We start from the raw sequence: 24,417 nt of genomic DNA on the forward strand, positions 1-24,417 counted from the left end.
AGGTGGACAAAAATGACTCAACCCGCTCTGTTTACGTTCAGGCTTGGCCAGGTTGATTAATAAAAAAAGAAAGTTAATTTTTCTCTCAGTGGGCAAAATATTGACCGACTACCCTGACAGGATTAACAAGTCCCAGGATAATTTCTGCGTTCTTTCATCAATTTCTGCTGTCCTTTCTTGCGAACTGAGGTAACTTTTTGAGATTACGTCAAGTCTCTTTTTCATCGAATCACGGATATTGGCCACGGATGACAATTCGAGTCCGACTCAGACGGACAATTCTACTTCGACTTTGCCGTGTTTTTGGTGAAAGCTGTTGGTGTGGGAGGGGAAGGTATATAGACTGCGGTGTAGTCTCTTGGCTTCACAACGACCACCATCTCCAAAGTAGCATCAAGCGACTTGTATTACCATTAACATAATATAGTACATATTTATTTATTTATTTATTTATATCATATTTTTAACTCGCCAAACGAGAATTCGTTGTATGTGCGATACTTTCCTAAACTAGATTACCAAGTTCCAAACCGAAAATATAAAATATATTTATTGGAAGTGACAGTGTGCAAGTGCCATAGGATTATTCTACCGTTCCAAAAAAGGTTCGTGAATTTACTCCAAGTTTATAACATCACATAATCTCGTCGATATTTCTACTAACATCAAATTGGCGGTGGATTTTGTGTTACGAATGTGATAAAAGTGATGAGACTAGATAAAAATAACACCGGTCAACGCGAAATTTGAGTCTGGGTTATAGATTTCAAATTTTGATTTCTTCTACGAAATTGGTAAAAGAAAAAATAGTTTTACTAGATAAAGTTTGCTTTTGTAAAAACTAGATCGATATTTCGAATTTCAAGAAAAATTATATTATTTCTGAAACATTTATCGTGAATATCAATTAATCAAACTTCAATTACGCATTTAAATCACTTTTGTTAAAAAATAATAATTAATAATAAACTAAAAAGGTAAAAGAATTGATAAACAAAGTTCAAAACTGAACTTTTTTCGTACCTCTTGTATGTGTTCGTACGGACTTCTTGTATCAAACCCCAAGCGTAATCCCCCATCGTGCTCACTCTATACTGCCACCTATATTAGCTATCAACCAAAAACTTGAAGGACTTACTCATCAACGTAAAAAAGAAAAAAGTCAACTTCGTAAGAAATAATTGAAATTTTGGTTATTATTCGATGCATGGAATCAAAATTCATTTATTTAAATATAAAACTACAAACAAAAAAAAAAAAAAAGAATCAACTTTTGACTCGCGTAATTAGCTATCACACAAAAATTTTTCTCTCACGAAAAGAATCGACTTCGTATTACCTGCGGCGTTCATCGTTATTAACTCAGGCCGCAATTTATGAAGAGTTTGTCATTCAAAAATGAAAAAAATTTTCATCAAACAGAGACATGAATTAACACACATACCTAGGCAATGAAATTTTTTCATACCGATACCAAATTAAAACCCCAAATATGGTGAAAAAGCTGAATTTCATCGGGTAATGCAGATCATTTATGAGGCTAGCGAAACTAACCGGACGATAAAAATCAATTGCGACGAAGCAATAAAAGTGCATACACGGGTATTTATGGCTTCGTAATATCGGAGTGCTAAATTGCACTCGTGATTGTGGATGTTATCTCCCTTCTCCCTCGACGGCAGTCAAGTGCCGAGCTGATATGTGGGGTAGCGAGTCAGTGTGTCAGCAGCGTCTGTTCTCTTTCTCTCTCCCTTTCTCCTCTCTCTCTCTCTCCTCTCCTTACGCTCGCCTTGTGCCCGGAATACAGCAGCGCTGAAAAGAAAACAGTAGGCGGCTGGAGGAGGGAGAAACACAAAGAGAGAGGCAGAAATCGTAATTTCCAAGTTCCGGGCAAACTGCAACTTTTCTCTGAGGCCTATTCGGTGAACGATTCACCCTTATCGTAACGACTTAATTTTTTTATTTTTTCTCGACTGTCAGTCGCTTGAGTCGACCGACTGTTAATTTTACACCTTGTCCAGGGGAATTGAATTCTGCTTACACCGAGAGAATTGGGTGAAACTTAACAGGCTCAGCGACCGACTGCGCATAAGCAAAATAATTGAACTCTATTGGTCGACGAGATCGAACCCCGGCCATTATTTCGTCTGCAAAGCAGGGGTGCCAACTTACTCAAAACGAGGCGTGAGTTCTCAAACTTTTCCGATTCGAGCGACGTATTTCAAATTATGTAGTTTGAATGGCTCGTAGCAGTGATCAGTCGTCAGTCTGTTGGCAATAACAGTTTGCTTAGCCTAATCGAATCAATAGGTAAACTATTTCAGATATTCTTAAGCTGAAAAGATTCGCATAACCTACCTACGTAACCTCCACAAGCCGCGTCAGTTTGAAAATCCGCCAAGCTCGGTCATGCGCAATAGAATGCTCAATCTGCTAAGTTTCACCGCTTCTTCTCGGCATTATACTCATTTCACGGCTCTGAGCGCGGATATAACTTTGACCTGAAAATGATAATCCCACGTCCCAACGTTAATTGGGGGCTGCAGCCAGCTTCTGGTGACTCCCATTTTTTCTCTAATTAGTAACGCTCTTCACCGCGTTAAAATAAAATCCAACACCTGTCTTATACCTGTTTTATCGATTCGTCGCACAATTGTTGCAGCCGAAAACTGCACGAATAGCTCGTGAAATTCACTCCCGAGTAAAAATCCGATCTGATCAACATTTGATTTTGGTGATCGATTGAACGAAATAAGATTGATCCCAGGCGGCAAAAGACAATGCTGAAAATGCCTGCGCGGGTGATTTTCAATCGAAATAACGCCATGCGGTAACTTTTTCCGTTATTCTTCAGCGTCACCACCGCTTCAATGAAGCTCGTATACCCAAGTAATTTCAAAGAGAAGTCACGAGCCTCTGAATCTTACGCTAAACCGGTTGTAACGCGTACCGGCCGACGAGTTATGCGTTTACGGTCTTCGCGTATATCCCTTACATTAAACATGGATTCTACGTACACGCCGACTGCGAACAGCATATTGCCGAGTTTTTTTAAAAACTCCAACTTCCTCCGACTGCCGTACACACATATCGTGGAAGCGAATCGTAATGTAGTCCGCGAGAAAGTTCCGCCGATCGTATAGTTGCGGAGTTAAATTAGACGTGGCCAATTTCCCAGGCTGCTGCGCGGATTCTTAGTTTCATCATTCTAAACCAAAATGGTATTACGGAGGAATTCATTAGTACCTTACGCTTTTGGGTTCACGCAACTGTTTCAGATTAGGGCGATGTCGTGTATTCAATTAATGGAAAGATGTGTCATCGTTACTTTTTTTCGAACAACAAATAATTCTCCCAAAGTGCTTCCCATGTGCTTCTCCCTCAAAACCCAACGTTCCGAGACATTGTTCGAGCAAAATGAACAGAAGTATTGCCCTGATTTAAAACAGTCTAGAAATTACGTTCAGCAAAAACTGGTAGCCGACGAGCATTGTTCGCGCACGCGAGTCTCATGGATGGCGGTAAAAACCATCCTAGACACCATCGTCTAACATTCTCTCTCTCTGTACAAGTTTCAGAATAATGGGCGTTACGTGCGGTGCCTGATCCCACACTTACGCCTATTTCTTTCCACGTCTTCGTCTCTCTTTCTCTTATGTTCTTTATTTTCCTCATATTCATTACTCAACTGGTTGTAATGAAGAAGTCACGCGTCCGTACGCGTCCACCTTGACGCACGAGGCACGGTGCATCTTTTTTGGGGTTTCATGCGACATATGGCTGCTAGTCTAACGGGACTTTGTGCCCTCACGTCATACGGTGCACCTGTCCCAAGTAGGTACAAAGGGCTGAATGGGGGAGTCTTGGGCTTCCTACACGGAAGAAACGGATTTTATTTGCAGCAAGGTGAGATATAACGGGCTGACTACATGACTGCGTGCCTTGTATAGACAGATTCGCAAAGAGAGTGCCTGGTTGTTTGATGCTATCTAACGATCGATTTCGCAAACTGCACGTGTAACGTTTGGAATTTAATCTGACGTTGAGAAAACTGTTCTGGATATGTAATATTACGCAAAGCTTGGGCATCCGAAATCTACAAGTCCGACGCTTTTTTAATCAGGATAAATAAAAGGCGAACGAAGAACGAAAAATTCAAACGATGAAGATGTGAAATTGAGATCATTTTTTACTCTCCTGTTCTCAAATGAATCCAGTGTAAAGATTTTGAGGAACCTGATATGTCGTTTTTCTTTTTAAAGATAACAAGATCCGTTCATTTTATACAGTTGCTGAATCGATTTCTTGGAAGTATACATATTTAATATTACTTGATGAAAATTTTTACTCTTTTTCTATCAAATTCGTATCCAAGATTATTTTATAACTATAGCATAGTCATATGATTTTTCCTATACGCGAAGAATGTTGAAAAATACAACTTTAAAAAAATGTGGTTTATTTAATCACTCTTTAACAAAGAATTTTCGACTAGGGTATCAAATCAAATCAGACTTGAACGGCGTGCCAAACCGATACTGACGTTTCCATAATTCTTGAAGACTGAAAATGCAATTCAATTCAAAATTCTCAGTCTTGGGTATCACTTTTTACTTTTCCTCATTTATAAGACGTAGACGACCGTCTAAATGATTAAACTATCTTCAAAAACGATAATGACTCTTTTTAGTTTCGTTCAAAATGGTGGACCGAACTCGACCTTCCAACATCCATGAAATCAAACATGTTATTATTCACATTGAGAACAAAGCCAGTCCAACTGCCAAACCGTACTATATGGGAGTTATTTCCGAAAATTTTGTGCAGAAGCTGGAACAAGTATAAATCCCAAAAAGTTGTTCGAATGGGAAAAAGTAATGTAGTATATGAGGCACCTTTTTAATTAGGCAACAATTAAGGCGTATGCCCCAATCTGTAAGAAAAAAAAAAAAAAAAAATGCCCCGATCTGAAACAGCCCAATGTATGCAAACCCAATTAATTCTTCAAGAACTTCGTTCCATTTAAACTTCGTGGCTAACTTTTAGGAAAATTTCAATAATGTAACAATGTCCTTTCGAGCTGCATCGAACGCGGCACACAATGCAGACACGGCGTGTAATCCGTGTCGTTGGTTTTAAACGGGGGGAGCGAAACCGACACAGAAACCCGACATGTCGGCGATGCTTTCGAAAGTTATCCACGAGCTGGTAGCAAGAAAAATTCGGTCTTCGACTTGCCGAGCTTAGATACCTGCATCCACAGCTTGTACGATTAGCCGCCCGTAACGTTCACACATTCGTCAGATTTGGGCCCGACGGTCCCAGCCTCGATTAGTGCGTGACTCTGCGTACTCGAAGCCGATCCGAAACCCGATGCACGAGGAGGATTTCGGTACGCTTTCTCCCGGTCATTTCTTCAGCGCCTTCTCGTTGATCCTCATTCTCGTTTCCTCACCATATTTAACGATCGAATCCGGCCCAGATATCTCGACGAGTGCGAGCTGCTCGTGAGCTCCACGCTTTTATGGATTGTACATTACGCACCGGCTATATGCCGTTTTAATTATTGCCCAACTGCTCGACGGACAGTCGCGATTAGGGCATGGCGCCAACTCGATATGGAGATTATATTGAACCGATCTTTGTACGCATACTTTGTAATCCTGCCGGAGGGCGAAAAGGAACAACTTGTTGCTGGACGGCAACTCAGGCGCGATGATACCTATCACGAAAATGAGAACAATCTTACTACCGTATGCTGGACGATTGTTCTTTGCTTTGTTTTTTGGCATTGTAAAATACTCTACGTTTTGCAAAAAAGTATGAAATTCCGTCCGTTCTTATCATTTTACTAATCTTATGATATCTTTCTCGAAAATTTTGGGATTCACATTTCGATTACAAATTTTTTTTTGTGTGTGAAAAAATTACCGATTAATCATTTTTAGCGGATCGCTGATATTGGCAAGATAAAATTATAACGTTTTCATGCGGAATGATATCTTATAGGAAATAAAAATAGTCTAATTCCTAAACCTGGCTCAATTTCCATGAAAAATTAAAGCATAAACAAAATGGATGATTACTTATCGAAAGATTCGAAATTTGTTCAAACAATTTACCGATGAGTATTTTTTTTTTTTCAGCTTTGCGATCAAAAATCTAAGACACATTTAGCACTAAGATTGTCATTAAAAAAATCCCTAACGCCATTTTTCAAGTTATTAATATTGACGCAAGAATTAATCAGATATTTCGAAAATATTTCTGATGCAATATTCTACCATCTACAAATTCACCGTTTCTTATTTCCGTCTTGTAAATGACGGCAAAGCTACTCGACCACATCTTTCTTTTTTATATTGTTCCCATTTTGGCTAATTTAATTAAAGCGCCTTCGGTGCCAATTTCGGCATAATTACCATGAATGAACTCTCCATTCGCGAGCCTTCTTCCCGTGAGAATTTCGCCCGTGGCGTTCGATGATTAAGCGCCTTTTTCTAACAGCGGTGACAAGTAGAAAAGAAATTTAAAAGGGTCAACGTCTCAATTCCGTTGCGCAAGTGTCCCTCGGCTGCAGGCGTCGGAGGGTTTTGAATTGTTAATCGAAGGTATCCTGCGGGAGAAATCCCGAGAATAAGTTCGCGACGACTTGGACTATATATTTGGACTGAATTCAGGCTTAAACTACATAACAAATGTAAATATCTTCACATGGCTTAGGAGCGCAACTGAAATTTGATTTACCAATGTGAAGGTCGGGGAATTTTTGCTTTCTAGTGATTTTGAAATTTCTCAAGTGAAACAATTACGTATAAGTTTGTTAAAATATGCATATTTTTATCAAATAAATTCTTTCACTCTCAATCGACGGTAATTTCGTTTTTTACGACGAAAAATAACAACGCATCGAAAAAAGCAAAAGAAAATGCAGAATTTTTTCAAGACGTAACGTGTTAAATAACCGGTAAGCGCGAGTCGACGCGTTACTCAATTCTCGCGATATATGAAAAAGGCTGATCCATTTGGCGGGTCAACGCCGTTTGCGACTCAGCTGGTCGGACGAGTCGCGAATATTCGAATAAAAATGCAAGGTTGTCGGCAGATCCAGCTACCCGATCGCTGGGCCTGATTACGCGTCTTTTTGCGGAGTAATTCTGGCTGAATTTTTATATTTACTTTACCCCCTCGCCGTCGGTGATTTCTTCCCCTCCTCCCCGCCGCTCCTCGACTAGTTCCTTAATCTCGGATCTGCAAGTTTGACCCGGCAAGCGGGACTTCCGCGTCCAGCGGAAATATTTGTCCTACCGCAAAGTGCTCTCGCAAATAACGCCGCGAGAATTTCCGTCGCTTTGGGCCCGAAACTTCGGGGGAATCGGACCCCGTGAAAAATCTCACGTAATCCTGAATTTAACCAGGGCCCAGGATTTTCTTCAAAGGAGTCTCACCGTTTCGGATAAAACCCGGACCACCACCTGGAGCCGACGACTGGGCCTTGGGCCCACTTTCGCCCCTCTTAGATCCCGGTATTTTATTTGCCCGAATCCTGTCCGCTGTTGGTTCATCTCGTGAGAGACTGCGGGGCAGGTCGGGGATCCGGAATGCCGATGAGAAAGAGAGAGAGAGAGGGAGAAAGAGAGAGAGAGAGAGAGGACAGGGGCAATTTTTTTGGGCCGGTTTAGATTTGGGCCGCAGTTAAAGACGGGGGCATAAGGGTGCGCTACGGGGGCGGCTGTTCTCTCGGTCAGGTAAAAACGGATAAAAAGGATTACGCTGGCATTCCCAGACGCCACCCTTGTATCGCTGGCCGATCGGCCTTCGCCCCGCTGCAGGATTTAAAAAAAATTTCAACACCCAAAATTTTTCAAACGCTTGACTTGGATATAAAACCGCCATTCTTAACTTGTATAAATTCTGTAAAAACGTAGACGTAATACGAATGCAGGAAAAATAGTTACAAGAATACCGAACGGAACACACGACGTGTAAATAATGACGAGGAAGAAAAGAAAAGAAATATACACGCAGCGTGGAAGAAAAAAACCAACTTGTCACATTAAGAAACTTGTTCGCATTAATGATTTACCGCGAAGATATAAGAGCCGTTGAAGCCAGTCATACCTTGAGGGCACATGTCTGAATTGGCCTGTTTTGACGGTTTTTTACGGACCGTAACTTCGGATTTAGGCACTCGATATTCAAGCAGCTGTAGATGAGAAAGTGTACCGATTGCCTTATTTGTTAAAAATTTCAAGCCTCGAGAACGTCAGTATTAATTTGGATTTTTCGAAAATACACTCCTCTATTTTTCTGAGATCCTATAAAGTTGTTTGAAAATCGGTTATTGTCTCTTGTCAATATATTAACCGATCGAAATTCGCGGAAAAAATGTTAAATAAAATTAGCAATGTTGACACAACGAGGCATAAATATTCCCCTGATAACTCGAATCAGGATTCAGACCGCCGTTATTCATTTCGCCGTCTGAAATCTGTTTCTAGACACTTTCACGTTCCACATTTTTAACGTTATCTGAGCATAAGCTCTCTGCGTAAAAGCTCTGCTTCCGCCTTGGGTGGTCGTTGGGTCGGTTAGTGGGTTCAATAATTGCGCGATATGGTCGCACATATGCGGGTGAGAATGTGGGTCAGTTCGTTTTCACCCACGATAAGTACTCGCATTTATGCATTCTGTACTGTACGCGTTGCGCACGCTGATTACGTAACGATATTTCTGAGAAATGTCTTACGATTTCATGAAATTTTCATATCCTTTAATTATTCAGTAGAACACCTAGGGTATATCAAAATGTGTAGATCCTTTACCACAACGTAAGCACGTGATTCGAAAAAATACGTACTAACGCATTTATTCAAATGAAATAAACAGACTTTTTATCAATATTCTACTATAACGAATGAAAAATCATTTTCTTATATTTACTTCGAATAACCTCAATGATTTTGCACCATGCAATTCGACCTGAGAAAATAAAGTGAAATGGATTTAGCGAAAAATGTGTGTGTCTTATCGGAATGCCGGTATTTCTATCACCAAATTTCCGCACAAACTGATTCCGCTTAATCTGATAATTGAAGAAAGTTGACAAGCGTCAAAAGGACTTTTCAGACAGGATGTAAAGAAAACGTTCGAATAAAGCACCAAGCACCCGTTTTCTATGTTACCCGCATCTGTCCTTTGAGAGATATCTGCTTATACTCGACCTAGTAGATTCAGCTAGAGACGTATCGAACAGATTTTCTGAGAGCCTGCAAGTAGGTGCATTATACCGTGCTTCGAGACCCGAAAGTGACTCGAGGCACAGATTGAAATAGGAATGGTATTCACTCAGTCGTGATGAGCCGAAACCAAAATAAGTATTCACAGTGTCAAGTATATATATACATATATATTCAACAGGCGGATGTACAGGAATAAAACAAACACTCGTTGGATTAGATATCGATGCCTCATTTCAAATCGCGTCGAAACGGTAAAAAAAAGTGTACATAGATTTGTTCAATTTCACTCTATAGTAGCTCATTTCATTCGGTATACTATTTTCTACAAAGTCACTGAAACATATTTTCGATTTTTTCTCAGTATTCAATTCAACATCGCCACTTATTAATCATAATCCACATCGGTGCGACGTTGTAAAATTCAATATTTAACTATGTCGAATTGATGAGCAGAAAGTGTTCGAAGGAATTGTACAAATTAGTCTACTGAAAGAAATAAGCCGCGGTAGAATAAAATTGAACAAATCTACTATATTTTTTAAAACAATTTTCAAGTGGTTTAAAATGAAATACCTATCGATATAACAACTACAATTCTAGTACGTTCTATGTTTGCGTTTTTGAAGATGTCTTCACGATTTACCACCACAATAATTTAACAAATCCTCAACGCGCGGTTATATCTTTATAAAATGAGAAAAAGGTGTTGATTTTTGGCTCACGATCGGCAACCTCATTATGATGGGTATAACACGCGCTAGGTGGCGCACCTCTCATTACCCGGAGAAAGACGGGCCCGCTTGATCGCGGGCCCGCGACGTCTTTCACCTGTAGCATCGCGAGACGCGCGCGGCGATGGCACAGGTATACACGAGGCGATAGAGGGGGGGGGGGGGGGGGGGGGAGGAAGGGGCCCGACAGTAGGTCACTGGGACATGCCTCGAAGCTGCACTTCGCGCCTCTTCGCCGTTCAGTCACTTCCCGGCGGTCAAGAAAGCCACTTTGGGCCTTAGTCCCCTTCTGGGCCCTGAATCAACGCGCGCTTGACTCGATGAACGCTAAAAATTAGTGATACGTATCTATCAAAAGTGCAAGTATCGTGTTCAAAATACAGTAAACTTCATTGTCTTATGTAAATTAACAACACACGCACGTTAATACAGTTCAGTGAAAAAACAAAAAAAAAAATCTGTATACAAATAAACAAAACAATCAGCACGAATATCTCGTCTAATTTTTTTGTTTTTCTTTTTTTGGTTTTTGTTTTGGTCTTTTGTATTTTGGAATAATTTTAACCGGCTTCCTTCCGCCACCCCTTTTCCTTCTCTGTAACCCCCGCATCGCAGTGAGTGGACACATTGACTGCACGCACAGACGACGGACTACGGACGAAGATACGTTCGACTTTGGACGGAAGTTCGTTTCCAAGTGGACCATATTTATCCAGACAGTTTGTGAAAATTACTCTCATTATTCGCTCGTCACTCGTCATTTCCATCGTTCAAATATCACCCAACGTTGTTCAGATTAATTAATTCGGGAATTCCGAAGCGTTTAAAAAATACCGTTTTACGAAGAACTCATACGCAGAGGAACGGACGATTTTTGATACGTACTTTCGAATTCACAAATCGTTGCTGTCAACGAATCGCAAGTCTCTCGGCGATCTGTTTCACCTCAAGTTTGCCGAATGAAAAACACGAATGCATGAACGAATCGTTGATTGATTTTAGTTAATATTCAAAACCTTTTACCAAGCCAACCGTAACGACTCAATTTTTTAAGTTTTTATCATTTATTTTCTCGTTATAGACAGACGTGTACACGATGGACAGGACGCGGCGGTCCATACGGAAGACAGCACTGTCTCTTCTTCTGCCACTTCTGTTTGCTGTAAGTATGATGACTTGAAAATACGGCCGTCCCGCGGGGCCCTTTTCTCCGGGACTTGGCGCCTCTTTGCCGTAATATCCGACTTCGTTACCTAGCCGCGATTAAAATTCGTACCCCGATGCCCGCCGTACGTCGCCTCCACTCGACGCAGCGAAGATTGTAGGTCAGACCGCCACGCCGGACGCAGCAGCGCCCTCCTTCGGCTTTGCTCTATGCACTTTCAAGTCGGGGCCTGATTCCAGGCTTTGCCCGGCACGGACGGAACCGTCCGAATGAATGAGAACCCGCGCCTTGACGCGGGGACTAGTCGAACTTGCGATCCCGGCGACGATCGCGCGTTTCTCGATCACCGGTGTAGCTTTCTTTCCCGAGAAATTTACGCCGGTTCTGACTTGGCTTTGCTTTATCCGGATAATCACGCCTTGTTCATCGCCCTGATGATCGACGAAGAATCTCGCTCACTAGTTCGCTCTTCTCGCCGTTCAGGCAATTTTCATTGAATCTCCGTAACTTCTCGCTTCGACTACCTCGTGTCATACGATACTTTTTTACTTGAAGATCGCTATGCGAGTTCCAAAAGCTTGGATCCCTTGAAGGCGGAAAGTTATCGGGAGTCTGAGTTGTTTGTGTCAATTTTTCGAGTTTCTTTAATTGGCCATGCATTTTTCTCGAAACTTTGTTTCGAATGTTTTTTCAGACATGACACGAGATTTTATATTTCTATGTCGCAACAGTTTTCGGTTATCCTGTACTTTAAGATAACGATAACTTGAACGCAAGAATAATATGCAACATACAAGATTAGAAAAATTTACTGCTCGGAAAAATATCTTTAACCACTTTCAATTGAACTTTACGCTAGATTCTTGTGTGGGTTAGACTCGAAATCGATTATACATTTCTGACATAACGTAGAAATTGAATTGAAGGATTAAATTGGAAGGTAATGACGAAAAGTAAAACTGCAAAAAGTTCCAGAGCCATTCAGTGAAATCACAGAGAAAATTTCTTTAGTAACTTGACAACTCTAGAGCATTACACAGAAAGTCATACAATGTAAAAATGTCATAAAATGTAAAAATTCTCTGAAAATCGTGATACTATACTTAGAATAATTTTTAAATAAACGGTTTCAATTCTTTTTTTTTTTTGTTCTTACTAAGAGAATTACCAAATCGGCTGATAATGTAATGCGAGAAAATTATTCAGGAGAATTCCTACACGGTCCATTAGGCGATTTGGATTTGATTTAAGCCGATAGTGTTTCGGAGTCAAGTCACGCGCTGAGATCCTGCGAGTGTCGAGTTTGCCGGAGGGTTTGAGTTTCTCTCCTCGAGGCGAAGGGACTTCGGGAAACTTTTTTCGCGTCCCCGAGCGATTATGAAAATTGGAAAACAACAGATGCTTTTCGAGAATCGTTTTCCCGGAACATCGCAAGAAGAGCGGAAAAAGAAAGAAACACCTGTAGCCCCGATTCTTTTCGCTCTTTCACCTTTTTCTGGCCGATGGAGATATTCTTCAAGTTTTTTCTCACATTCGAGTCACAGCTGGTCTCCACCTCACATTTTCTTCCGATCCTAATCTCCGGCTTCCGGGCAACAAGGTGGGATTCGGAAAACCGTTTTTAAAAAGGACCCGCTGGTAGGTCAGTCACTCAGTCATCCATCTCAGCTGCATCTTGTTTCATTTCTCTTACGGAGGCTTGTTTGACCAAAAATTCATAATTCTTATTAATTTCATTAGGAGACAGTCGTGCGTAGAGTATTATTTAAATTATTATATTTGTAAGCTCCGAAATTTCCTCAAAAAAAAAAAAAAAAAAAACGAAAATATACTGAAACGTTAAGCTTTAGAATTTGTAAATTTAGTTTTGTCTTTTAAATAAAATGAGCAATTTTAAAACGAAATAAAATCATTCTCCTTAATTTTTAACAATTGTGAAGCGATGTAAAACGAAGCATCGATATCTGTAAAGAGATCTTCGTAGCTTAGTGATATAATAAGTTGATAAATACTAAATCTTCAACTATGTCGTGAAAAAATTATTGAAAAGTATAAATTTTTGGCCAAACAGGCTCCTTAACAGAACAGTCGAAAAAAAATAATTTTTAATTCATTCATCCATCGAGACTTGCAGGAATTTGAAAATTATTGATGAAACAAATTCAAAAAATTGTCAACCGCTGCGCGTTGAATGGATTTTTGGGTCGCTGTTTTGGACTGGGGAGTCTTGCTCATTGCCAGGTGTATAAATAAACCGGCAAACTAGTTCAATGGTGAATTAAAAGGCGGATAGTTAGCCGTAACCCACAATAAGTGAGTCTAGAACGCGCCCTGCCAGTTGAGGTGGGCACGATTCCATAGCCGTAGCGTACTTGGCGAGGTTACCGGATTTATTCCCAGCCTAATTCTCACGACTCATCTTAGACTCGACTTCAGGCAACATGTATAACGAGTTGCTGAATGGAACCTCGTTGGTCTCAGCTCAATTATTACACGTATATACTTCGATTTAATTACGCACCGTGCAGTGGCTCGATTCAAAACGCCAATATACCGTTTGCATTATCCTCTGTGTTTTGTTCCGTTACAGAAATTTGCGTTTAGAATATATAGGCCATTCCAGAGCACGCGAGTTTTGTTCAAGTTTGGCTGTCTCGGATTTAACCCCTGATCATTTGTGTCACGGTTGAAACTTTCCCGAAAAGTCCGTCAATATTTTGTTACGGATTTTTTTCATTCGCAACTATGTTCGAGGCTAACGTAAGCCTAGGCTGGTTTTTTGAAACAATCCTGTACTAAGTAATGATAATTCAGAATTCTTTGTTTCATTCATTTATACAGTCAATTTCGACAAATTTATTCAATTGAACATTGCAGTAACTTGGATTTGACGATTTTTTAGACATTCACTAATTGTTGATGTAAGTATTTCTGAGAGAAATCGGTTAAAATTTGGTTTAATTTATTATGAAAATTACGGATCATAACTAAAAATCGTTTGATATACTTCGTTTATTAATTTCTTTCACTGGTTTAAATTGCTGCAATAATAACGAGAAAAAAATTTGATCAGTTTTTCAAAAAAGCCCTGCAATATTATTAACTGATATAGAATTTTCATCTTCATGTACCTAAATCATTTATGAACACATAATGCTTGGACAAGTAAAAAAAAAAAATGGAATGGAGTATGTGTGGGTTTCGGAGTTGGGAAAAAATTATAAAAAAATGTGGATCAAATCAGAAATCACGGCGGGATATGAATTTGCTAAACCGTCAAATTAAACCGACAATTCCCATTGTTAATTATTCATAGTTGGTTTGAAGCGTATCCATTAATATTCCCATCAAAACGCACCTCACAATAAGCTGCAGTAAGCCAGACGGCGAAAAGAAAATGAGATAGTATAAAATATTTTTGTGAGAGAAGTAGAATTGACGTTACAGGCGCTCAAGAGTTTCTTCGTGAAACTTTACTTCCTACATTCATGAAACGCGTTCTACTTAATGCCGTCACGCGTTCTTTGCCCCGACAAATGAGCAATTACCTTCATCGTACATTTGAAACGAGTGGCATATATGCGAGATGCAGCCGAATTGGAACAGCCTTGTCATTTGTTGATTTTTTTTTTGCTTTTTACTATAAATCAATTGAAAAAGAGCGTCCGGTTATTAAATTTTCATATGACTGTTCAATCATTTTTTTTTTTTTGTTTTGTTTTTAGCAAGTAACCCAATTTTTGAAAATAGAATCTTCGAAATTGTGTTGAAATTCAACTCAGCCATGTCTTTCGCCAATTTTTCTGGAACTTGATTTCAGCATATTTGGTTTTCCAACGTTTCGATTACACAGAATTTTGAATTTTGCCAAGTCTTGCGTTTTTTTCTGATTATAGAATGGTTTCTGTTCAATAAATTCTGCACTTCGTTAGTTGACAAAATCTTCAGAAAATCACATGCAACGTTCTGATCAACTAGAGCAGTTATTCAAAAACAGTCAATTGAGAATATAGATTTCTGTTAATAACCTCTGCTCGCAAAATCTGACCAACAGCAGTACTATTCAAGTCTATTATCTCAAGACTCGTAGAATTTTTCTGTAAATTTAAAAAGTTCTTTCACTATCGTAACAGTTTATCAGAATTTCCTTCCGGATTGCATTGTGATTCAAGACGAAATTCGCTACTAAGTCACTCATAAGATCTTTAATTTCTTGAACACCGAGTGACGTGTTTCGTGTAACATTGTGGACGTCACTGGTGTGAAGGCAGAGGAATTAATAAATTTTGTAGACAAAAAAAAATAAAAAAATTTTTCTCTTCGAGTTCACTGAGATAACAAACCTCGAAGAAATCTTAGATAAAATCGGAGCTAAATCTTACGTATGTTCTGCCATTTCAGTTGCCTATCTGCCGACGCTGATCGGTGATTTTCACCGAAAACTCCCGAAATAACGATTAAGGAAAAAAGCGCATTATAAAAACCGGTCGTACAAAAAATTATGATAAAATTTCTCGCCAGGATTTTCTCAAATTTAACCCGAACGGTCGTCGAGCCGGATGCGAGGCGGCTCGCTTTCTAACCGCGAGACGAAGTGACGGGGGGCCAAGAGGGCCTTATCAGCCCGTATTATCGCGCGCTTTTACCGAGAACAATTACTGTACAACTGGTGAAGAGGTGTCTCCGGAATCGTCGCCGAGTGAGTGAAAGTGTCCGCGTGTTCGTTGCCCGCCTCGGTTTGCCGGTCACGGGATAAGCGACAATGGAAAAGTGAAATCAAACCGGAGCTAAGGCTGGCCCAAACACTCTGACGATTTCCATTGTCCCAGGCGGTGTGGCAATTTGTTCTGCTTCTACCCACCCGGTACATCGATTTGCTTGCGCCGTCTTTTCTAATTCCCGTCCTCTTCGCGCGTTCTCGGTGATGCATAAGCGCCGTGACCTGCACCGTAGAAAAAATTTGCCTTTTTGTTTTACACATTTTGCCCACTCGAACGCTGTTATATCAGTTTGAAACCTGAATGCTTTAATTGGCTTTGCCGAGTACTATAATGGAAGAATTTTATGTCGGATGAAAATAATTTTAAAGCGTTTTTGAAGGAAAAAATAATTTAGTTGCGTATTGATCTGCATATTCGGTTTTGAGAATCGTTTTGTTTAGTAAAATACTTCGATTACAATCAAGTTTAATTTAAAATAATTACAATGAATTAGAATATTTTTCACACAGTGATGAAATATAACTATATAATTAGTATTCTTGCAAGGAGTTGGTCGGAGCAATTAATTCACCTGATTACTTTAATAGTCGATCTCAAATTCATATCTTCAATTTCAAATTATTCGTGAATAATTTTTTTCCCGTTTGGTGGCACAATTTTTTATACCACTTTCTTTTGAAAACATTATTCAAAAAAACTCACACGTATTTCCAAAATTGCGGGATGGATTAATTTTGCTCTATTTATTGAATGAAATGTACTTCAATTGGTTCAGCAAATCAAAAAATTGACAGCATTTGTATAAAAGATTTGATATGGATTTTATCGTTGTTTAACACAGAACTGTTGGAACATTTTTCCGAAATGTGAATATTCGAAATGGACGTTTTTCAAGCTTAAAAAAAATTGGCAAATGAGTAACAACCTGAGAAAAAATGTTATTTGAAAAATGTCGATGCGTTTCAGAGTTAAAGCAGCGACGTAAAAAAAAAGAGAACCAACTTTTGTACTAAAAGAAAATGCCTATACACGAAGAACAAAAATTTCAGTTTTATAATTCCTGATATTATTGAACTCAAAATTGTCTGACAAACTAGAAATAATCCTATAAAAAGACATGCGTTTTGAATAAATCAAGCTAAATACATAAGACTAATTTTGACAGAATAGATATACCGATTCAGTTACGTCACAATTATCTTTTCTGACTTGGTTCCTCGGATTGGTAAAAAATTGTAAGGAACATAAATCTTGAAAAGTTTCTTGAAAATTTTTCGAAACGTACCGAGTTGGAACAATCAATAACAATTCGAATGTCGGAAAAGCTAGAAGTTCCATGCTTCATCGCGGTTTACGGCGAGCAAAATTTCAACCACACCGGTTGGAATTAATTTCACATGAAAAAGCGGCATAACAAGTATCGTGTTTTGGAGCAATCCGCGTATCGCGGGAAGTGGTTTCGAGAATTACCGAGTCCGTGGCGAGTTCGAGATGCAAACGACCCCCGATAAGCGCGAGAAATTCGGAGGGGCAGAGGTTCTGACCGGGGGAGCAAAAGCGTGCCCGACCGGAGAAGGTGTATTTCTAATAACTGGTGCGTGTATAATCCACGATGAACATGCCGGCGAGTCGGAGTGACGAACGACGTGTGTGGTGTTAAAAAGACGAGAAGTGGCCGGACCAGGTTTTAAAACGATGCCCAAAAGTAATTGAGTACAGTTATGCTCATAGCGCGTGATCGCACCTTGTTTACTTTACTACTTTTGACAGTCAACTCGCTCGCTCGCCGACTCCCGTTTCTCTCGATCCGATCTTACAACCGATTTGCAATAACATTTCGGATAAGGATCGGAGATCGGATGCGAACGGTTTCGCCTAGCTGTACATCTCTCGTCGTTGATCCTCGCCTCGCGCGTTCCGAACCGATTATGTTAATTATCCAAAATTATATCCTCTCTCGCGGTAATTCACTGTGCGAATGATCAGATCCACGAGGATGCCGATATCCGTACAGTTGAGGGGTCTGGTCGCTCATGAGTATTCGGAAAACAGTTTTTTACTCTCTAATTACGTGTCTTTTTATCCTAAGGAATTTTATCCGGAGACTACCGATTGGCAAGACATTGTATCAAGAATCATTTCCATTCGCGGTTCAAGGTTCAATTTACGAATTTATAAATCCCGTAATCAAGCTGCCGTTTTTCATTACCGGACTTTTGGTCGTGTGTCACAGATTCAAACAACGTTTTGAAAAATCGAACGTGTACGATAAGAAGGTCATTGCTGCAGCGTAACGAACACTCGGATCTACCTTACAGTAAAACAGGTGTAAGAAACAGTTAATACTGCGTTACCAGTCGTCTCTTGAAATTAACGAACACACGCAATTTATGAATATGTATTCAATAGTTTGCGACGCCGCAGGCAGATGGATACGCTCGCTCTAATCTCTCGCAGTTGAGATTATAAACGATCTTTCCAGTTGCGCCAGTAAGCGCCGCTCACCGCGAAACTTTCGTCGCTCATCGACCACTTCGGTTTCCAAATTTATGCGCCACCGGCTATATTGGAACATCCAATTCGATTTGACACGTTTAACGAATTGAATGATCGATCTTGAAAATCCAATTCATAAAGCAGGAACTTCGAATCAAACGTGCATGTCTCATCAGTTTCTCATAAAAAATTGGCACAGCAAATACTGATCGAAATTTCGTTAAAAACCCAAAGAGAGTTCATAGACAAGAAAATATTTTTACAATTTTTTTTTTTTCTTTTATAATTAATTATTTTTCGTCAAAGACACGGATACTAAAACTACAACCATTTGTGAATAAATTTTTATTACGGAGAAGTCGCTTCGAATTACAGGCAGAAAACCGTTTCAACCGAATTATAAAGTTCGGTTAGAATCGATGAATTAGGTTAATTTGAGAGTTACCTCGGGCAAAAAAATTACTATACCGAATTGAGATAATCGGACGGCCCCGTGTATAGGAAAACACTGCCGGCGTCTAGTCGGACGGTCTTCATGGGGCTTCTTCGTGACTCGCGCGCCTATCGCCCTAGGCTATAAACCGCATTCTGGGTTAACGTAACAGATAACTCTGAAGTTATCCATCCATCTAGCATTCAGTATGCGCGCTATACAGCGACGTCTCAATCCTTACTGTACTAACTCCCACTTTTTTGCTTTTACCGACGACGGAATATTGAATTGTCAAGATAGGTTCGTCCTTAGCCATGCATTGAATCAGAAAAGTAATTCGGTTCATCGGTTTAGCTGAGAATTTATAAACACAAGTGTTGAAATGACATGAGTTCAAACAAATAATCGTTTTTCATTACAAGTATCGATGCGAATCTTCCGTGCCAATTTTAAGTCTAGCTATTGCAGATTTCTTCGTGACAAATCAGCGAAAAAACAGATTTAGTATCTTAAACTGCCGCTTATGTACAGTGAACTTGACGTTTCGTTTTTTATTATCGGAGGAATTCATTCGTTCATTGTATTTCTCGTAATACCGGCTCTGCGCGGTACCGTTGCGTTGGGTCTGCTTTTGAAGCGGCTATTTTGATGAAGACAAAGTAAGAAAGAAAAAAGAAAATAACAAAAAAAGAAAGAAGAACGATTCCAAGGTATAACGTTTGACCGAAGCTCGAACTCGGTGCGGCAAGACTCGAACAGGTCAACCAGAAGACACTTGGTCATAACGCGTGCGTCCGTTACGCCGGGTTCGTTTCGCCACCGCGATACAAACACGTGTTGCTCAAGCTTGTCCTCATGCCTCACCTAGAAAGATAGGCATGTCCGAGTACTCGGTACTTGCGAGGTATTTCCACAGCACCGGATGTGCGGCCGGTAAATTTGGAGAGTTATTACATCGGTCCCTGCAAGGTCGAGAAATGAAAAACTGTGGTGATGAAAAAAAAAAAGAATTTGTTCTTTAGCGGAAAAAAGCATTTCCTCAAGTACTTTGACGCGAAAAAATTCACGCGAACCAAAGTTAGGGTGTATTTTCAAGACGTGGATACGTTTGTTTTCCAGAGCGTGAGGTGCGAAGCACCCCTCGTCGATAGCAGCGCTCTTCCCCTTGAGCACAGATCGGTTTATGGTCCCCCGGCGCAATATGGGCCCCCGCAGTCCCACGCGGCGGAAGAGAACTGGCCCCTGGCGTCGCCGGACACGCCGCAGATAAAGCACCTCCAGGTACAGTGCGAGAAGACGCACATGCGGGTCAACATCGAGTTCGACAGGCCGTTCTACGGGATGATATTCAGCAAGGGCTTCTACTCGGACCCTCGGTGCGTGCACCTGAAACCTGGCACGGGTCACCTCAGCGCGACCTTCGAGATATACCTGAAATCCTGCGGCATGAGCTCGTCCGCCAATCACAACGTCGCCGCCTACGGAGCGCCGACGCCCTCGGGCAGCTACGTCGAGAACACGATAATTATCCAGTACGACCACTACGTCCAGGAGGTCTGGGATCAGGCCCGCAAGCTCCGCTGCACGTGGTACGACTTCTACGAGAAGGCCGTCACCTTCAGGCCCTTCCAAGTCGACATGCTCCACGCCGTCACGGCCAACTTCCTCGGCGACAATCTTCAGTGCTGGATGCAGATCCAGGTCGGCAAGGGACCCTGGGCCTCTGAAGTATCTGGAATCGTCAAGATCGGACAGACCATGACCATGGTCCTAGCTATCAAGGATGATGAGAATAAGTTCGACATGCTTGTAAGAAACTGCGTGGCTCACGACGGCAAGAGGGCTCCGATTCAACTCGTTGATCAGTATGGATGCGTTGTTCGACCCAAGATTATGTCCAGGTAAGAGCATCTTTCGTAACATTCTCCGTCACGGTCTAGCAATTCATTAAAGTACAACGACAAATCGGGCTCACTGCGAGACAGTAGAAACGACAATTTTCGGAGTAAGGGTTCAGATATGAAGAACAAAAATTCTCACGCATTACTTTGTAACCTCTCGCGTTTACACAGTGAAACAACAAAAATGACACTTATTAAGAAAACAGGGATCAGAGTAAAGAACAGACATACCAACGTAATATGATTGTATACCAGACATTCGTACTTACAATTACTTACGAGACTGGTTGAAAAAAGTTGCGACGCGACACGAGTGTGTACACAACCATTCATCTCCAGGTTCCAAAAGATAAAGAACTTCGGGCCGAGTGCATCCGTGGTCAGTTTCGCCTACTTCCAAGCGTTCAAGTTCCCGGACAGCATGAACGTCCATTTCCAGTGCGTGATTCAAGTCTGCCGGTACAACTGCCCGGAGCCCAAGTGCGGTCATCCTGGTCTTGAGTACGGAGCACCAGCCGGCCTCACCCAGGAATATGGCGTGCCTGTCGGTCCCCAGAGTCTAGGCCAGATCAACTCCGATTATGGAGTGCCTCCGGTGCCGGAGTATGGCGTTCCTCCGGCCTATCCGGACCCGAGGCATCCCAGTGGCCCTGCAGGAGCGTTCAGGTGAGACAAGCATTGCCGCCTTTCATCGGTCGCGTTCTGGCGGTGGAACCTGTGGAGAATCGATGATGAGAAGAGAAAATTACTTGGCTGAATTCTTTTTCACGTTTCGTATCTTTTGATCGCAGCGAGCCAAGTCCCGACGTCGTACCCGCACCGCAGGCCCAGGCCTCGTCTTCGTCCCCGAGCTCAACGCCCGGAGATTCTACGGCGAGCAGCGCACCCCAGAATTCGCAGGATGACCGCATCCACCTTCCGCCACCTCCGCTACCAGGACACCCTGCAGCTGCCTACCAGACTGTCAAGAGGAAAGGAACCGTCGGCCCCGACGAACTCGAGGGCAATCTTGCCACTCTTGGAGGTCGCCCGAGGTCCGTTGAAGGACTTCCCGCTGAGCTCAGAGGAGCCCGGAGGCGACGAGATGTGTACGCCAATGTGGATGATTTCTCTGTAAGTTTATCGCTTGTTTTATGGTCAGTGTTACATAAACTAATGACTATTATTAGTTAGAGGTGAAGATTAGAAGGTTATTCCTACGTACAAAATCGTCTAGATAAGATGAAGTATGGTTTTGCATTCAGTTATCTTTATGAAAGATATAATTCTTTCCATTTTCATCTAGATTATCAAGAAGTTAACGAATTAAACGTGAGATTCTTGATACACGGTGAAAAAGGATTTGTCGATTCATAAAAATATTTCGATAATATAAATTTGAATAATAAGTCGAATCTTGTATTCGACTTGATTATGGTCAGAATTTTGGGAAAAATTAGACTAGACTAATAGACTAATAATAATTAGTCTATTAGACTAAAATAGACTAATTTTCAAAACCAGAAACGTGAATAACATAGCATTGCCGCCAAAGTTTGAAAATCACGCAACGAAGCGTAAAAACGTGCAGGAATCTTCCCGGTTTGAAACTAAATCAGTGAAACTTGAGCACTTTAGACAGATGCACGCATTTCGGGCGGAGCCTCGTAACTCTAGAAGTTTGAACAAGTTACGGGTTATTTAAACTGTCCTGAGTGAAACTGTTATATATAGTAACTCTTGCCGCATTTTCGCTACGCGCTTAAAGCTGAGCATCAGTATCATATAACTCAAAATCCGGAATCTAAATAATTTAATATAAGCTCATACGGTACGTTGAGCTTCATTTTCACTATCTTGCTTCAATTTGGCGAATAAGTAAACCGTACGTTTAGCTGTCACGATGATATCTAAACGATAGAATCGGTTTTAACGTCGTCAGTTACTCTCGAAGAATTCTCTTACAAAACGTTGCGGAACGTCGGAATTTAGAACGGTTCGTTTGCGAAATTCCCACGAGTAAGAAAAATCGTTGACGCTATGTTGCAGGACATCTACCAGACGGTGAACTTGGGTGTTTCCCACGTGTACAAACGTGCTGCCCAGGAAATGACGGACGTTAACACATCCAGGATAATCCAGGTGGTCGCACCCGGAGACGTGAACTTTGCGCTTGGAACGAACGCGGGCAACGACTCGACGGTGGTGATACAGAACGCGAGTACCACCGATTCGGAAACGATCTGCATGTCGCTGCCAGGCTTCGTTGCCGGCTTGGTGATGCTGTTATTGGTCGTGGTGGTCGCTTCCCTGGTGGCAGCCTTCCTCTTCGTCAGAGTGCGCGCCGTGGACCGGAAGAACGGAAACGCGTCGCCGGGCTTCGTGCATCCAGCATTCGCAGATAACTGCAACGTCAACCCGGAATTCGTCAAGGTCGCGAACTGAGGATCCGCCGCGGAAACGAAACGATCACAAGATTGAACGATTAGCGATCAACGAATCCCTTCGGGCCCCGAAAACCATCCACTGCGCTCTCGAACGACACTGGCTCTCGGCCATTGTTAGTTTTCGTATCATGAGAACATCGTTGCGTCGACGTTAACTTAGCGTAAGAATCTGTATTTGTGCTTGAAAACGGTAGCCTCTCGATAAGTGTCCGCCGTAGGGGCTGTAGGGGAGGTAACCGGCCGGAATTGGGCTCTTAACGAGAGGCTGCTACGCGCGTTGGATCGGCCGAATGAGGAGAGAGTTATAAGTGATATTTGGGGCTCGATATAAAGATGTATATATTTATATATTATAAATTCACACTTCGCGTTACGGTGCTCGCTGTCGTCTCGAGGGGCGAGTTGTACATATACATAAAATGCACAATCGTGCGTGACAATGATACACACGTGACATGTCGTACGCCCTCTGAGATGACAGCCGACGTCTTCTTTTGATATTTTTCCTCCTTTCCTTTCGTGACGATCACCGTGAGCTCACTCCTTTCTTTACTCTTCAAGCTGAACGCTTATCCACATTACGTCATCATTCGTACCTCATTTATTTACGCCCGTGTTTTCCTTGTCAAGTTGTCGTATACTTATATAGTCAATAGCTGGCTAGATTAATGTAAGAGAAACTTTGGCAAGCAAGACGAGCGGGTGTGTCACCGCAGCAGTCTGACCAAGATAATTATATTTATGATAATATTACATATTTATTTTACTTTCCATACGTACTCTGTCGGTATGTATACTAAATATAAAACGTTACGCGATCATTCTTTTCACTTGTTACTTTAAACAAGAAGCAAGCTCTAACCCTAACTTATTTATCCGTGAAAAAAATAACGAAGAAAAACAATCAAAACTGTGGGTTTTCTTCTTCGTCTCTATACATGTATGTAACTTTACCCTGTATATTAATTTTAAGTATATACACAAATACGATATAAGTATATGGAAAAGAATGAAGCAAATGAAAAAATGGCGCAAAAAAAAAACCATTTCCGTTCCACACGGGAATATGTATTACGTACGTGTCTTGAGCACACAAAAATTGTCTTATATACATAATTAATATTATGTTTGATAATCATTAATTAATTATACGGTAATTTTATTTATATAACTCTTTCGTTTTGTTGATTTTTTCTTACATCCGTAACCTCACCCTTACCCTTGAAGTTTTGCTCCTGTTCATTTATTCTACCGAGACACAGTGCTGCAACTTGGGTTGGCAGGCGTAAAGGGCAACGCCAA

At 41.1% G+C, this 24,417-nt stretch overlaps 1 protein-coding gene across 4 annotated transcripts; it reads left to right on the forward strand.

Moving 5' to 3' along the window:
* Window positions 1-382: 382 nt before the first annotated feature.
* On the forward strand, window positions 383-24,286 carry LOC124179936 (cuticlin-4). Of its 4 annotated transcripts, none has more exons than XM_046564815.1 (6): window positions 383-605; window positions 11,055-11,135; window positions 19,908-20,689; window positions 21,029-21,355; window positions 21,481-21,802; window positions 22,718-24,286. In XM_046564815.1, the coding sequence occupies exons 2-6, from the start codon at window positions 11,070-11,072 to the stop codon at window positions 23,111-23,113; spliced, it is 1,893 nt and encodes a 630-aa protein (XP_046420771.1). In that variant the 5' UTR covers window positions 383-605; window positions 11,055-11,069; the 3' UTR covers window positions 23,114-24,286. The 4 variants fall into 4 exon arrangements, with proteins under 4 accessions (XP_046420771.1, XP_046420772.1, XP_046420773.1 ...); XM_046564816.1 differs by lacking the exon at window positions 383-605 and adding an exon at window positions 10,204-10,332; XM_046564817.1 differs by lacking the exon at window positions 383-605 and adding an exon at window positions 10,508-10,692.
* Window positions 24,287-24,417: the final 131 nt, after the last annotated feature.

Source organism: Neodiprion fabricii, chromosome 4 (assembly GCF_021155785.1).
Source record: "Neodiprion fabricii isolate iyNeoFabr1 chromosome 4, iyNeoFabr1.1, whole genome shotgun sequence".
NCBI classification, from domain to species: Eukaryota; Metazoa; Arthropoda; class Insecta; order Hymenoptera; family Diprionidae; genus Neodiprion; species Neodiprion fabricii.

Bases quoted from the DNA above. Each gene is read 5' to 3' on its own strand.
- LOC124179936 (XM_046564815.1), top strand. From the start codon at position 11,070: ATGGACAGGACGCGGCGGTCCATACGGAAGACAGCACTGTCTCTTCTT. The intron at 20,690-21,028 runs GTAAGAGCATCT...ATTCATCTCCAG, and splicing joins CGACCCAAGATTATGTCCAG to GTTCCAAAAGATAAAGAACT. The intron at 21,356-21,480 runs GTGAGACAAGCA...TTTTGATCGCAG, and splicing joins GGCCCTGCAGGAGCGTTCAG to CGAGCCAAGTCCCGACGTCG.